The 15,360-nt window shown below is 39.5% G+C and overlaps 2 protein-coding genes across 31 annotated transcripts in view; one reads left to right on the forward strand and one right to left on the reverse strand.

Moving 5' to 3' along the window:
* Positions 1–4,861, forward strand: part of LOC309531354 (uncharacterized protein) — a 271,658-nt gene extending 266,797 nt beyond the window's left edge. For all 10 annotated transcript variants that reach the window (XR_014219216.1, XR_014219217.1, XR_014219218.1 and 7 more), the window contains one exon: positions 2,204–4,861. The gene's annotated coding sequence lies outside the window, so the exon portion shown is untranslated. The remainder of the gene's footprint in view (positions 1–2,203) is intronic.
* ROBO2 (roundabout guidance receptor 2) overlaps positions 1–15,360 on the reverse strand; it is an 810,838-nt gene that overhangs the window by 13,184 nt on the left and 782,294 nt on the right. For 12 of the 21 annotated variants that reach the window (XM_082220702.1, XM_082220695.1, XM_082220699.1 and 9 more), the window contains one exon: positions 5,442–5,606. In XM_082220702.1, the coding sequence (XP_082076828.1) occupies positions 5,442–5,606 (165 nt within the window). Of the gene's footprint in view, positions 1–5,441; positions 5,607–8,264; positions 8,448–15,360 lie in introns of all 21 variants that reach the window. The other 9 variants (XM_082220700.1, XM_082220696.1, XM_082220707.1 and 6 more) reach the window with 1 other exon arrangement.

The following is a 15,360-nucleotide window of genomic DNA, read 5'->3' on the forward strand; positions in this document are numbered from 1 at the left end:
TTAGTACATTAATGTAATATTATTGGAGAGTGGTGGCTTTTCTCCCAATTCAGTAATTAGGGAACTGGGGATTCTGATATTTCGTGACAGCAAAAACCTCAACTGAGCCTAAATGTGTTCCCATTTGACTCACCTTGGATTAGTGTGAACAGTGTGAGAGATTACCCAGTGTGACTGAAAACAACAGTCATTAGTTTAGACTTTTAAAAGAGCTTAATGTTGCTAACTCTCTAGCAGTGCACTTTAATGGAAATCTCAGTTAATTGCAGATGATACCCAGGGAAAGAAATTGTGAATAAAGAAAATTGTTTCATGTTCACTTGTGAACTGACTGTGTTTGGGCATTATATGGTTGACTCCCCTTCGCCCCTCAGTCTATAATGTACCGTATTTTTCGCCCTATAGGACGCACCGGCCCATAGGACGCACCTAGTTTTCGGGGGGGGGGGGAATCAAGGAAAAAAATATGACCCCCCCCCCCCGCAGCTCTGGGACCTTCTCCCTGCTTCTGCGGGAGGTGGCGGAATTCCCCCACCTCCTGCAAAAGCCCACAGGAGCCCCGCGTGACTCCTGCGGGCTTTTCGACCAGGAGGGAGAAGGGACTGAAACGGCCAGTCAGTCCCTTCTCCCTCCTTGGGGAAAAGCCCCCAAGAGCGGTGCGCTCTTTAAAGGGTGCGTGGCTCCTGCGGGCTTTTCTAGGAGGTGGGGGAATTCCCCCACCTCCTAGAAAAGCCGCGGAGCCCCTTTAAAGAGTGCACGGCTTTTGCGGGCTTTGGCGGGCGGTGGGGGAATTCCCCCATCTCCCCCAAAAGCCCGCAGGAGGGAGAAGGGACTGACTCGGCCAGTCAGTCCCTTCTCCCTCCTCGGGGAAAAGCCCCCAAGAGCGGCGCGCTCTTTAAAGGGTGCGCGGCTCCTGCAGGCTTTTCTAGGAGGTGGGGGAATCCCCTCCTCGTAGAAAAGCCAGCAGAAGCCACGGAGCCCCTTTAAAGAGCGCCCGGCTTTTGCCTGCTTTTGCGGGAGGTGGGGGAATTCCCCCATCTCCCGCAAAAGCCCAAAGGAGGGTTGGAGAGTAGCGGGAAGGCGTCGCACACCTTCCTGCTGCCCCCCATCCTCTGGGGCTGGCGATGGGGGAAGCGCTGCTCCCCCTGGCTTTGCGTTGCTATCGCTGAAGCCAAGGAGTCTGCATTCGCACCATAAGACGCACACACATTTCCCCTTCATTTTTGGAGGGGGAAAAGTGCGTCTTATAGGGCGAAAAATACGGTAATGAATCTAATACTTTTGCCACTGATTTTGATAGATGGTCGATAGTAAATCATAAGTCGCCAGAAAGAAACTCTGATTATTTTCCTCATATGCCAGTCTTTCTGTATTTGGCGACCTGATTGCATTCCAAACTATCTGGAGGGCTTTGTGTCAATGCATAAGATTTCTCTCCTTCCTACCTTTCGTTCGTTCTGTTGTTTGGTAGGGTTGCCATAGTTCAAGAAGTAAAAATCTGGGCACCCTCAAAGTTGTTCAGCTTTTTTATCATAGCATTTAACAATCAGTTCTTCCTCTCCATTTCCCACCATCTGCTCCATAAGTAGGTCGTCCTTCCCTTGAGTGCAGATTTCCCTCTCCCCAATCTAGACTGCAACTCTGGCATGGGACTAGGAAAGTTGTAGTCTCACTTCACATAAGCCCCTCAATGCTTGCAGTTTGCACTGCATCATAGGAAAAGGTCTCACTTCTTTCAGTGTGATGTTTTCCACAATGCAAATGGCTAATGGCGGACAAAAGGTCACTCCCAGTTTGCAATTCAGATTGCTGCCCCCCACCCAGCATTGACAGTTTGTAAGAGGAGGGGGAACCCTCATATGTAGTGCGACCTTAAAGTATATGAACATGGATATGAATCCCCAAAAGACAGTGGTCCTGGAATAAATTTGAAACAAGCCAAAATTTGCTATACTGTATAGTAGCAGCGTGACTGCCTATATTACATATTAGGTCCCAATAGTCATTATGCAATATGGAAAATGAGTGGGCTCATGATTTTGGTATTGCAGCCATATTACTTCAGGCAAGTAGATGTGGAAGATAATGTTTGAAAACTGTTCACTAGGTGAAAGCACTTTTGTTTGTTCTATTTCACATTGTGGTACTGTAATAGCTAGTAACAATTGTAAATTAATTGTTTTGTTCTGTTTTGTCATTACAGATGGTGTAGAGATTGAAAAAACTTGCTGTGTAATTTGTGATGGTAATATGCAGAAAGGCAACTGTTGTGGAACATGGTCTAGAAAAGATTAAGATAAAATGCAGCAAGGGAAGTTGGCCTAGTCAACATATGGATGTGAAACTGCACGTTAAGTGTTGTAACAACTTGCACTGTGTATAAGCATTATCCATTGTTAGAGACCTCCTAGGGAAGTACTACGTCCCGCCCTCCAGCAGTTTTATGTTTGAGCATTGCTGCATTTAACTTCAAGTCATGCTGCATCTTTGTAGTTAGCTAGCAGCCAATAGCTAGCAGGTAGAGAGAAATAAGCAGCTTGATTGAGGACTTGATTAAGGTTAATATGGTCATCACAGTGCAAATAATTCAGTCAGGGAACTTGCAACAAAACAAGGCAATGAATGGATTTGTACAATACAGGTTTTGTTGGACAGTGTAATAGATCCACGATCACTGCTGCTACTATACCTGTGGCTTGTTAGAACCCCTACACATGAAACAAGCAATCAATTTAGTACAACTGGATGACATATCAATTCGGCAAAGTCACTGGCATTTGAGAAACTGTGCAAGTACTCTTAAAAACATGATGAATGCCAGTGCAGTATCGGTGAGTTAGTTGACAAATTGAAGGGGTTATCCCCCTTCTCAGGCTACACACAGTGAGAAACATCTCGTAAGTAAATTAGAAGGTGCCTTTGGGGAAGTAATGTCTGCTTCATGTGCTCCAGGATTGAACAAAAAACAGCTTTCATTAGCTTTGATATAACTGCAACATACTTTCGGTACCAGAACAGGAAAGTTGATATTGATGCACATGGACAGTACAAATAGCAGCAGCAATAATTTGGGAGGAGATTTATTTAAAGATCTATAGCTGTGACAGATTCAAGACTGGTGAGGTCGCTATAGCTATGGCGTGTGGGGCAGAAGCTGGGAAAAGTCTACATGAGTATGTACCACCTGTACAAAAAACGTTTAGCTTACCAATCATTACATGCAAAATTTGACTTCACAGCCTTTTTACCAATGTCCACTGCTGTTAGGCAGCATAGTCTCAAGCATTTTCTACTCCTGTTGTGGTGTTGACCTATTGATTACTACATAATAGTTCTATTTATATTACTTTATTTAATAACAACTTGCACATTGCCTTGTAATATTACAGATGTTCCTAAAAATGGCATACTGACATTTCTTATCTGTCAGCTGTATCAGTGAGCTGCCAAGGACTATCAACACACTTCCATTTACAAATTTTTCACACACCTTCATCTGCTCACATTTTCGACCTGATTGTAGACATTAAAATATTGGTAAAACCCATGTTGTGGTGGTTTTACTGTTCCAGCAGCCTTATTTGTAACTATATCTTGGTATCATCACAGCTAGTGAACAAGAAATAGGGGTGGAGGTCTCAGAGGAATATTTGACACCAAAATCATGGTCCTTGCTGGTATAGAATCTGCATTACAGTAATTTCTCATATTCATATTTTTGCCACGATTATTTCCAAGGTGGGGTTGTTAGGGACAACTAGTATGTCGCTCAGGAAGTCAAGCTGCCATTATGTTTCAAATTTCTTCTTGGTCACATGTCCTACCAAACCTGGAGTATTTTTCTAGTTTGGGGGAGGGGATGCATCTGTGCAGTAGATTATAGCCTAAAACGCTGCACAAGAGCCCAGTCTTTAAGGTGCCACAGGACTTATTGGAAAACTGGTCATTCTTTAATTTTTGTTATAAAATATATTAGAACATTAAAGTAAGTTACTGACCAAATTCCACCCTTCCCCCACATTTTGTGGTTGTATCAGTAAACAACAATGTGAATATTATTTACTGTTTGAACTTGCACCAAATGTGTAATCTTACGATTTTGAAAGGAGCAAAACCTTGTCAAAAGCTGTGGAATGAAGCTGAAATTTTAAAGTAACACAAAGCAGCCTATATTAAGCCTAAGTTACAGAATGTCATTAGACATATGTGTGAGGATAAATTCATATAATATTGCTTTGCTGTCCTGGTGGGACTGGATTTCACAGCTCAGTAGGAGAAACTAATGCTTGGCTAAATAGCCCAGCCATAATTCATAGCCTGACATAGATCAACACTGACTGAAAGACTTGAAAGTAACAAATAGCAAGTGAAATGGAATCACAACATCCATCTTGGTTTCACTATCATCAATTAAAATGTTTTTTGATAAGAAATTTGAGAGATGAGAAAATGGAAAATAAACTGACCACCTTTGAGATAATCAAGGTAGTAGAGCAAAACATTGTTATGAGAAATGTATCAATTACTTATCAAGACAGAACAGTGACAGAAAAGATGTTTGTTTGTTTCAAAAGGGAAACGATGCTAGAGGTGGAAAAACAAAATGAAATCTAGAAGTCTGCCTTTCATTGTAGTCCTGCCATGACAACTTACATTTCTTTAAAAGAGAGTAATTTCAAAATACTGTACTGTGCGTTTTTAACAGCACAAATTTGTTCAAATTACAGAGATGCATGTTGGAAGGTTGATAAATAAGTGGCATATTCATGCATATCTGGTGGAAATATAAGAAGATGAGCTCTTTTTGGAATGATATGCATATGAGACAGACATTTGGATCCATTAAATATAATGCAACATTTTTCTGTAATATTATTCTTTTGTAACTTCATTGTACATCACTTAAAAACTATAGTGTTAAGTGGTAAATAAATTGTTGAAATAAGTAAATAGGTTACTTGAGAAATAAGATACATGCAGAACATATGGAATTGGTAAGATACTAACTACAGCAAAAGTTTGAATTGCTTATAAACAAAAAAAATCTACTACGGTTTAGTAGAACCAAGTTTGCCTAATGGAAAACTTGACACAATTTATGTAGTTAGGAGAGGGAAGTAAATTGACAGGAACTTTCCAGAAAGAATGGACCCCTTTTACTTCATATATTTAACATGGATCTTAACACATACAAAGCATTTTCACCGCTGTCTTAAACAGTAGTATAAGATAAATTATAATTAATGAACTGTGAGAATCTCTATGTAGAAGTCTATATATTTTGAATATTATGAATGTAGAACTAAATACTCGTGAAAAGAAATGTGACAAAAATAGTGAACAAACACAATTTAATATAAACTTTCACGTAACTTGGTATACTAATTTGGAAAGTACCATTTTACAGTTAACATGGAAATGACTTCTAACAAAGAACTTACCGTCTGTCATTCCTTCTCTACGGTGAGGCAATGGAGGCTGGTCGACTCTGCCTCCCTTGTGTTTTTTGGTAGGCCTAGGCCTCTGACTCTGGGCTGCACTCGTGTTGCTGTCAGTAGAAAAGGGGCTGGTTGGCCGAGGCCTCTGAGAAGAGGAATATGGTTTGCCTACAAACAAAAATGGAAATTGATACGTTATTATGCTTACATGCCTGCTCTAACCGGCTTCAATTTCTTTATTTGCAATACCTCACATGAAAACTCATGACGACTGTTATTGACGGCACCACCAGCAAAGTGACAAACTCAGTGTTGGAGTTTACTGTTAAAGTTTATTTGAAAAACATTTTCACCATTTGCTGACCATCTTTTTTGTATGCTAAACAGAAATGCGTAACTAATACATTAAAAAAGAAAGAAAGATTGGAAGCAACATTTATGCACCATGACTTCTATGCAGAAAACATGTGTTCTGGATGAGGAGTCTAACCTCAGCTTTGCCCAACACATGCTGTATTTTTATTGCATAAGTAACCACATTAGACAATTTATTCTGGGGCCCAAACCATTCAAGAACAGGCGAATACAGATAAGATTTATCCACAATTCATTATTTTGTATGCATGCAGATGTTAATATTTATTGAAAAAGGTAGCTATTGGCTAATCAAATAGAGTTGTCATTTCCAGATCTAACAAGACAGTTGTGTTCCCTTCAGTACTAATGGAGTGTTCATCAGCCAAAAAAAAGTTATTCCACTCATTTTATATGTATTGCTTAAATTAACCAAGCAATACAGACTGTTTTAGTAAGAATGTATATTTTTCTTTCTTTTCAATGTCAGCCATTTTAGAAACCTGAGGTGGAATCCAGTTTGTGCCCCAGCACTCATGGAAACACACTTGATCCACGAGACATCTCTAGTAGTGGAGGAGGAAGGGGGCAAATTTTAATTGTTTCCTCTCCTGCAGCTCCCACACCTTAGAAATTATGATATGCAAAGTGAGGTTGTTGTTTTTTTTTTTTACAATGGTTTCATAATTTTAAACAAGCATACATTAAGTTTGGTTTTTCAAAGCCAATGGAAGAACACATGATTTGTTGGCAATAATCTACTTGATTAAGAATACTTCAATATCAAGTTTTAGGATTTATGTAGAATACTACAGTATATTAGTCCTTTATTGTTCTTGATGAGATTGCAATCTTATAAAGCCTTCCTCCTCCTCCCTGCCTCCTCCCTACTTTCAGTGACAAGTGCACTGCTCCCTTCCAAGAGTCTATCACACAGACCACTTGTGATGTTTGTAGGAGAAACATGCATGCCAAAACCCTTACAAAGCCCGCTGTTTTATGTACAGGCTGGTTTAAATTTTACAACCATATGATAGCCACCCCACATAGTGCGTGTTGTGAGTTTGTTATGCTGTTGAAGTTTCTTGATCTGTGTAGTAATCCCTTTGTGTTATAAACAGGCCCAAGAGTAGACTGGAGCTACTGCTCTAAATGGATCTCTGGGCACTTCCACACCATAGTTCTCTGGAGACTCTGCTGCTCATTCATGCAAGTTTTGTGCAGCGTCCACATGACATGATCCCCATCAAAATGCCATCCCATATTCCTTCTTCATTTAATCTGGCTGTATTTTTGCTGAAATTTTACTTACTCAGTTTTCCACGGAAATAGAACAAATGGGAAAATAATACAGAGCGAAACACTGTGTGGGGGCTGCACAAAACTTTCATGTAGTAGCTACAGAATCCGCAAACTGCCATTAGGAAGTGCCCTCTGCTTCCTTAATGCACCTAGAGAGCCAGTGTGGTGTAGTGGTTAAGAGCGGTAGTCACGTAATCTGGGAAACCGGGTTCGCGTCTCCGCTCCTCCACATGCAGCTGCTGGGTGACCTTGGGCCAGTCACACTTCTCTGAAGTCTCTCAGCCCCACTCACCTCACAGAGTGTTCGTTGTGGGGGAGGAAGGGAAAGGAGATTGTTAGCCGCTTTGAGACTCCTGAAGGGGAGTGAAAGGCGGGATATCAAATCCAAACTCTTCTTCTTCTTCTACTATGATCTGAACACAACCATAGCCTACTTCTAAACATTTTATGTACTTTGACTCCTCTTTTTTGCAGAGAAGGGAAGAGAAGTAACCACAGAAAAAATAAAATATAAGGTTGCCTTTATCTGGCATTTGAAAGGCAAATCAGAGTCACTTTGTTTAAGCAAGGCAACTAATTTGTTTAACTAGATGCTGTCCTTGATACAATTTTAATTATAATCCTGCTGTCAGACACAATAAATGATTGGATTAAGTGCCTTAAAAGTCAACCATTTAATAAGGCTGTTAAACTGTTGCATTGTTAGAGTGATAAACTTTCACCAACTCACCCCATGCTCACACTCTTCCCAGAAAATACATTTGGCAAGAGAGATGCAAAAGAGAAGCAGTAATGGAGATAAAAGCTAAGTGTGCAGTTCTTCACAAGAAATATTATTGATTGTGAGAAGGTTTTGCAAATAATAAATCATCAAAAATTGCATGGCAAAATTAGTAGTCTCCTTGAGGCCGTATTAAAAGGCAGTATGTGTCAGTGTCAGTAAATCCATAGCAGAGTCAAGAGAAGTGTTAAAATGTCTGTGCACTGCACTGCTTTGTTTCTGCTTGAAGTACTATTAAACAAAAAACCTAACAGGCAGAAACAAACCATCTGCTTTATATGCATGTTAGGCATATTTATGCTGAGGTTTTACTTTTCTTAGGAAAGGAGGAAGAAAGAAAAGACAGAGGGCCACATCATGCAAAAAGCATTAGCTTAGTGTCTACAAACCTGTTCTTGATAGGCTGGTTCCATCCAGCCTAAACCCAGCTTTATCTGCTGCTGCAACCAGAGCTTGTGCAAAACTGCCGCTGGTAAAGATGGAGTCATCTGAGGAGCTACCTACACTAGATCTATGACTAGAAAAGTTACGGTCCTCATCAGACGCAGAACCCCATCCATTTACAAGTGAACCTAAAAACAAATGTAGGGGGCTAGTGAGTTGCACACATGAAATAGCTTAACTGTTATGTAAATTCCAAAGGGCTATTAAAATACCTCTTTTCCTTCTACTTTCAAATCTCAATTTTGTATTTCTAGAATAGGGAAATTCAGATAAAAATTCATTGCAGTTTTCCCCAGCACCATGGATCTCAGCCAATGGAGAAGTTCAGATTTTGTCAGGTTTTTTTAATAAAGGATCTTAAAGTGGACATTTCTTATCTCAGAATTCAAAATAAGAAAAACATGAATGCACTGTATATACAATTATTACCAGTACCTGCTGTCCTAAACTTAAATTTTTAAACTCTTTACTTGCTGTGGTATTCAACTAAGTTTTACTCAAAGCAAACCCACTGAAACTAATGGTCATATCTTAGTCATGTTCATTTTAATGTGTCTACTCTGAATAAAACTTAGTTGTATACCACCCTTAATCACTACCTTCCATAGGTTAGTGTGGCAACGAGTAAGTTTTGTGTGTAGAAAATTCAGGAATGAGGCAAATCCAGTCAAATGGAATCTTTCCTTTTGCATTTTGCTTTTCCAGGTATGAGCACTCTGCTTTTAGGGATATATAAAACGTATAAAAATTCAACGGCTTAAAGTTTGGAATTAAAATCTCAGCCTCTAGTCTTCAAGGTGAAAAGTCACAGATCACTATTGAGATAAGGCTGCAAATGGCACCATTCAAAAATGTTCAAGTTCTGAGGATTTTCAAGTCTCACCACATACTGGGAATTCCTGCTCATTTAGACTTTTAATGGAAGAAATGGAAGATGTAAATAGGGCAGATGTTGGTTTGTTGTTGAAAGTGCTGAGAAAAGCTGCATCTGACGACATTCCCTTTTCTACTCCACTACTAAAAGTAAAGGTGCTCTAGTCACTAGTTTATCCAAACTCTAAAACACAAATATTTTCAGCCAGCCCATTGCAATGAGCACAATGATTATAAAAGTTGTTTGGGGCATCTCAGAGTCTCAAGTCTGAAACTAGAAGCACAGGATGCCTACATGACCATTCAAAACATCCGTGCTATACAAAACCATAGGAAATAGCTTTGGTGCCAATTAGCTTTCCAAAACAATGAAAATAGTTTGCAGTGCTGCAATGACCAAATCTTTTAGCATCAATGCAGTGGTATGCTGTAATAAACAAGTTTCTGCACTCCAAGATACAAGAACAGAAGCTGAAGGAGTCGACAGAGATTTGACAGGCTGAAAGTGGGTTAAGCGCAACAGAGACTGACAATTTGATTCTGCTTGCCAGAGGCACAAATAAAATTATTACTTTCCAAATGGACTCTGCCTGACATAGACAGATGTAGGTAAGGCAAGATAACAGCTAAGGCAAGCTGGGGGAAAAAATGAAAAAGCCATTTCTTAAAAAGTAAAACTACATAGATTTCTGAACAGAGATCACTACAACAGGCTAGCTGAAGAGATTATTTGTGTATAGAAATGTTCAGGATAATGATTTAAAACAAGCCTTGCTTCATTTGACTTGGTGACCATCATTTGAAGAAAGACTGTCAACTGTTCAACATATATACTTTAAATTAAAAAAAGGTTTAGGAGTTCTGTAACCAGGACGTATATACTTTAAATGAAAATCAGTTTAGGTGTTTTGTGGGATGTAACCAGAACAACAACAACAACAACAACTCAGCAAGCAAGGAAATTACCTAAACATGAAGTCTGAACTTTGCATGCTCTTTTTGCTGCAGCATTTCCCACCGGTGAAGAGACCAGCACTGATTTTCATTTAAGAAAATACACCCCAAACAGAAAAAGTGCTGACTATGTACACAGATCTCTTACACTAACTGATATTTTGTTGGATCACAGCCTGTTTACAATAATAAGCTGCTGTCAGGGAACTGCCATCGGAGGGACAGGAGGTGGAAGGGCTCACAGAGGTTAGGAGAGACTCAGCAGCTGAAGAGGGAACCAGCAGGGGGAGAGGAGGAGCTCCGAGGGAAAGTGAGCAGGAGGGATGGCTCAGAGACACATCCAGCGAAAACAGTGGGGAGGTCTCAGGACCTCCTGTAGGGACACCTACTCCTCGCCGGAAACTGTCACGCCGAGAGTCCAGGAGACGTGTTTCCGTTAAGGAGCTTTTATGTTGGAAGAGATTCCGAAAGCAACCACTGTCGGAATCTGCCAGTGACTGACGGAGCCATGTTTAAGGGGCTCCGTTACAGACAGAGGTTTGTGGACTTGAACAAACTCTGAGGGAGTTGGATTTTACGCACGAGCAGCTCATCATCCCATCACAGCTGCATATTGAAAACAAGATCTAAATTATAACATGTTGATATTCTGAACTGCTTAAAGGTCGTTATATTGTGTGTATGTCTATATATCAGTAAACACACACACAGACTCTTAATGCATTTCCTTATATATATTTTTCAATGACTGCAGAACGTAATGAATCAGCTGGTGTATGTGCGTGTATGAATAATATTAACAGCAATGTTGTGAGTTGCTGCACAAGAATGGTGTCATAGCCTTAGTTCAGGGAGGCAACTCATCTTTTCCAAAATCCCTTGCATGATATAATAATGCGGGATGCTACCCGAGGGATGTTACTGGAGAGCAGAACTGTCAAAAACTTTACAGACACAACTAACTGCACTGTCAAATCAGACTACACATTTCAGCTCTTTTTAAAGTGTCAGAAATAGGAATTCCATCAGGGCAATCAGAAATGTCCCTGCAGTTTGTGAGAGACAAGCCAAAAGAACACTTGTTTTTTTGTGAGAAGGCCCAAACTCCCTTTGGTGATGGGGATAGTCGCTATTACTGTGAGACAACATGGTTGGGTTGCCCTTATGCAGTACCACAATCCACCAACTAAGACTGATAGAACCAATATCAGACCATTCTGACCCAGGTTCAAGTGCTTACTATGACATTTAGGTGTAGCGTGTTCTAGCAGGACAAAGCATGGCACAACTGTGAACCCATATGGTTCTGTTTTCATAAGATGATAAGATTATTTGGAAGACAGAAATTCAACTGGACAGAGTGGGAAAGAAAGATGAACTGCAACATTACAGAAAAGATGGGAATATTTTCATATTAATATTATATATAAACCAATTTAAAAGAAAATCACTTTAAAATTATACATGGCAGAAAAGATGAGAATTAGACTCAGAAATATGACAATAATACAGAATGACAAATGTTAGAGGTGTCAACAAACTCATGTTGATGATCTTCATGTCTTGTGCACCTCCAAAATTACTCTCTTTTGAAAAGGAGTAATAGCTATCTATAATTAAGGAAATAATGGGAAAAGTTTGTTTGTTATATTAAACAGCCATTTGCAGCTTTGCTGGTTTACTTAAGACAAGACCTTGTGATTAATATCCAAGTTTTGAATAAGGACTTAAAAGGGAGTAAGTCTAGAAGTAGTTTAAGCTCAAACTTCAGGTGTTGCTAGACTTCAAATCCCATCAGGCTCAGCCAAGTGTGGCCAATGGATGGGAGTGATGGGAGCTGTAGTCCAGCTTTAAGCAATAAGCTCTGATTTTCATTGGGTGTTGTTGGGTTGTTGTTGCTTCTTTAAAACATACAGAAAACCCTTTCTAACCTGCAGTGACACTATATATATTTGTAACTAACTCACACTAACAAGGCATCACCAGATGATTGTTTTTAACTGCAGTTTTTAAAATCAGGAATTATTAGGGGAGGTACAACATGCCCGCCCCCAATATTCTCTAGCTTCACTCAAAGTCCCTCCAATGATCTGCTTGAGGAGGAATCTGCAAATTATTTCCAAATTTTGTTTTAGGAGGCATCTGTTGACAACATAGGGATGTACAGAATGCCTCCTGGAAAATTTTTTACAGGCCTGTCAAAACTCTCTTTTTGCCTGCCATCTGTATTAGGACCAGTGCTTTTAAACTTTTCTGTAAATGATCTGAAGTCCGGAGTGAGCAGTGTAGTGGAGATGACACCATATAATTCAAGGATTAAACAATAAGGGATGAAGAGGAGCTTCAAAAGGATCTTTCCAAACTGTGTGAATGAGTATTAAATTGCTAAATGAGTTTCAGTGAAAGTGTAAAGTGATGCACCCTGGAGCAAATAAAACTCCCAAAACTCACGTATACACTGAAAGGGCCTAATTTGGTGGTGACTGACTAGAAAAGAGATCTTGGAATCATGGTGGATAACTTAATGAAAATTTCAAATAAGTAACTGAAAAAGTGAATTCCATGTCATGGATTATAAGGAAAGGGATAAATAAAATAAAATAAATCTGATAATATTACAATGCCTTTATACAAATTACGATGAAGCAGTTATTTGATTACTAAATACAGTTCTGGTTTCTGCAAAAAGAATATTGTAGAACTGGAAAATGTGCAGAAGCAGGCAGCCAAAATTATCAAGGAGCTTTAGCAACTGCCCCATCAGAAAAGGTTACAGTGTGTTCTTTACTTTGGGCTGGGGGAAGCATCATAACAGATGTTTTTAAAAGTATGTATAGTAAGGATAAAGCAGATTGAAAGACCATTTTCTCCCTCTTCATAATATTAGAACCCAATACCATCCAATAAAGCTGAAGGATAGAAGATGCAACACCAGCCTAGATTGCTTTAAAATGGAATTAGACACATTCACGGGGCAAAATTGTAGGAATGGGCACAGCCATAATGAATGTGGCTGCCTTCAGGATCAGACGTACTGTGCCTCTGAATATCAGTCACTAGGGAAATGCAGGAGAAGGCTATTGTGCTCATATCCCATCTGGGCATCTGGTTGGCCACTATGGATACTGGAGTAGACAGGTCTTTCCTCTTATCCAACAGGGCTCTTTTAACGTTCCCTTAAAATTTGAGCACAAGGATGAGCAGCAAATTTGGTTTAAATCTGGCTTTAGGAAACTCCAGATCTAATTTTGTCACAGATCAGCTGTGCCTTTTTCAAACAGGATGAAACAGGCTCCAGGCAGGTGTCCATTTCATACAATACAGCTCACTCTATTTTCCAATAGCTTGTTTGAATTCCCATGCTGTCTGTCAGCTGCAATTTTTTCCTCCTGCTGAAAGCAGCAGTAAGCACTTTATCTAGAACAAAATCCACTATTTGAAAAAGCTGAATTCTCTTTTTATTTTCCATAAAAATTTAAAGGTGCTGAAGCAATCAAAAAGTTATAAATAAAAGAGGAAGTGGGGGCTAGACTCACAAGTTTATTCCTGGACCTTAGTATTACCAGATGTTTTTGCAGGTTAAAAAAAGAGATGAATATCATTCTTATTCACATTTAGCATTCTGTTTCTTGAAGCTAACAAGCCCACAAAACAGTAATAGGCATCTATACTGCACTCTTTTAAATACTAGTCTTTTTATTCAGATGCAGTTATCTTCTAGTGGTTCTACTTGAAAGAATTGATTTTATACACCACATGAAGACTCTGGCCTTAAATAGATGCTATGTTGCAACAGAATTTATCATGACAGCAAGAAGACATGAAAACCAATGAATATGTCTATGATTCTACAAAGCTGGGGACCATATTACATCAGAATACAGGCAGGGTATGTTCACACCTATATTCTGAGAAAGAGACCCATGGACTGCACTACTGAACATTACTGAAAACCAAACCTCAGAGTTACAACATGTTCTACCATTTCAGAAGGGCATAGATGAATTAGTTGACAGTGTTCATTTGCATGGGTTTTTGTGACCTATTTCTACATAAGAAGTGGGCAACCTTTTTGCTCTTGAGAACCGAGTTATCTGTGATGTAACTGGTCAGTTAGCGAAGTATTTTTATTTATTGATTTAGGGGAGAGCAACTGGGCTATGCCCATGAGTGAGGGTGCACATGCAAGCGGTAAGTGGAACAAACACTGGTGATGGAAAGAGCCAAAGATAAAAGTGTTCTGGATGAACTAATCTGGAATGCATATGACCCTGTTTAAATTTTGCCTTGGCTTCTTCAGATGAGAATTTCCAGTCCTGCTTAGGTCTATGCAGAAATTAGTCCTGCTTGATTTGATTGGTTACTCTCAAATAAGCAGAAAAAAGTTTTTTGGGGTTTTTTTTTTGCTTTAAAAAGTAAAATAGGTCGATTCTGCTACTTTTCTGGAAAGGAAGTGGAAATAATCCCTTTCTACTTTAGTGTGCTATATAAACACATACACAGCAGAAGCCTGCTTATTCTCAGAACCCCTCCCTTCCAGTCATAAAACCAGGAAACAAGTAAAACAAAAAATAAAGTATTTTTATGAAATAAAATGTTGCTCCTTCCAATTATTCTGAAACCACATGGGGTTGAGAGGCAAAAAGCCAGGAAAAATAAGGTGGAAACCAAACTGAAAGGAAGGGGCTCTGATGGGATAGACGTATGGGACAGCTTCAGGTGGTGTCAAGGGCCACATAAACTGAGGTCCAAGTCAAAGGTTCCCCACCTGTGCTATACTTTCACACATGCACAGTGTACTATTAAGCTGCTGGAATCTAGAGGGAAATAAATCTTACAATCACAAATTATTTTATGGTCCTTCAAATTCTGGCCTTGGTTGCACATGTTTTGCAGTCTCCAAGGTGCTGGATGAAGCTCTTGGTTTTGGCTAGACTGAGACTGAAAACACCTCATAATCTATGGCTGTCACAGGACAGAGGTCTGACAGAGCCCAATGTGAATTATGTTTTATTGAATTCAGTGCTGCATACACATGGGGATGTGTGTATAAACCTGTAAATTTCAGTTTATCTCAAAATGAATCTATCTTTCATAGAACTTCCACAGCAAAAGAAAGACAAAAAGCTTTATTTTCACTTTAGCGATTGCTGCCCCCCCACTTTGTTTTAATAGCTTAATGCAACTTCAATTTTTGTCTGTGTTTTGCTATTT

The sequence above is a fragment of the Podarcis vaucheri genome, assembly GCF_965113315.1.
Source record: "Podarcis vaucheri genome assembly, chromosome: 4".
NCBI lineage: Eukaryota > Metazoa > Chordata > Lepidosauria > Squamata > Lacertidae > Podarcis > Podarcis vaucheri.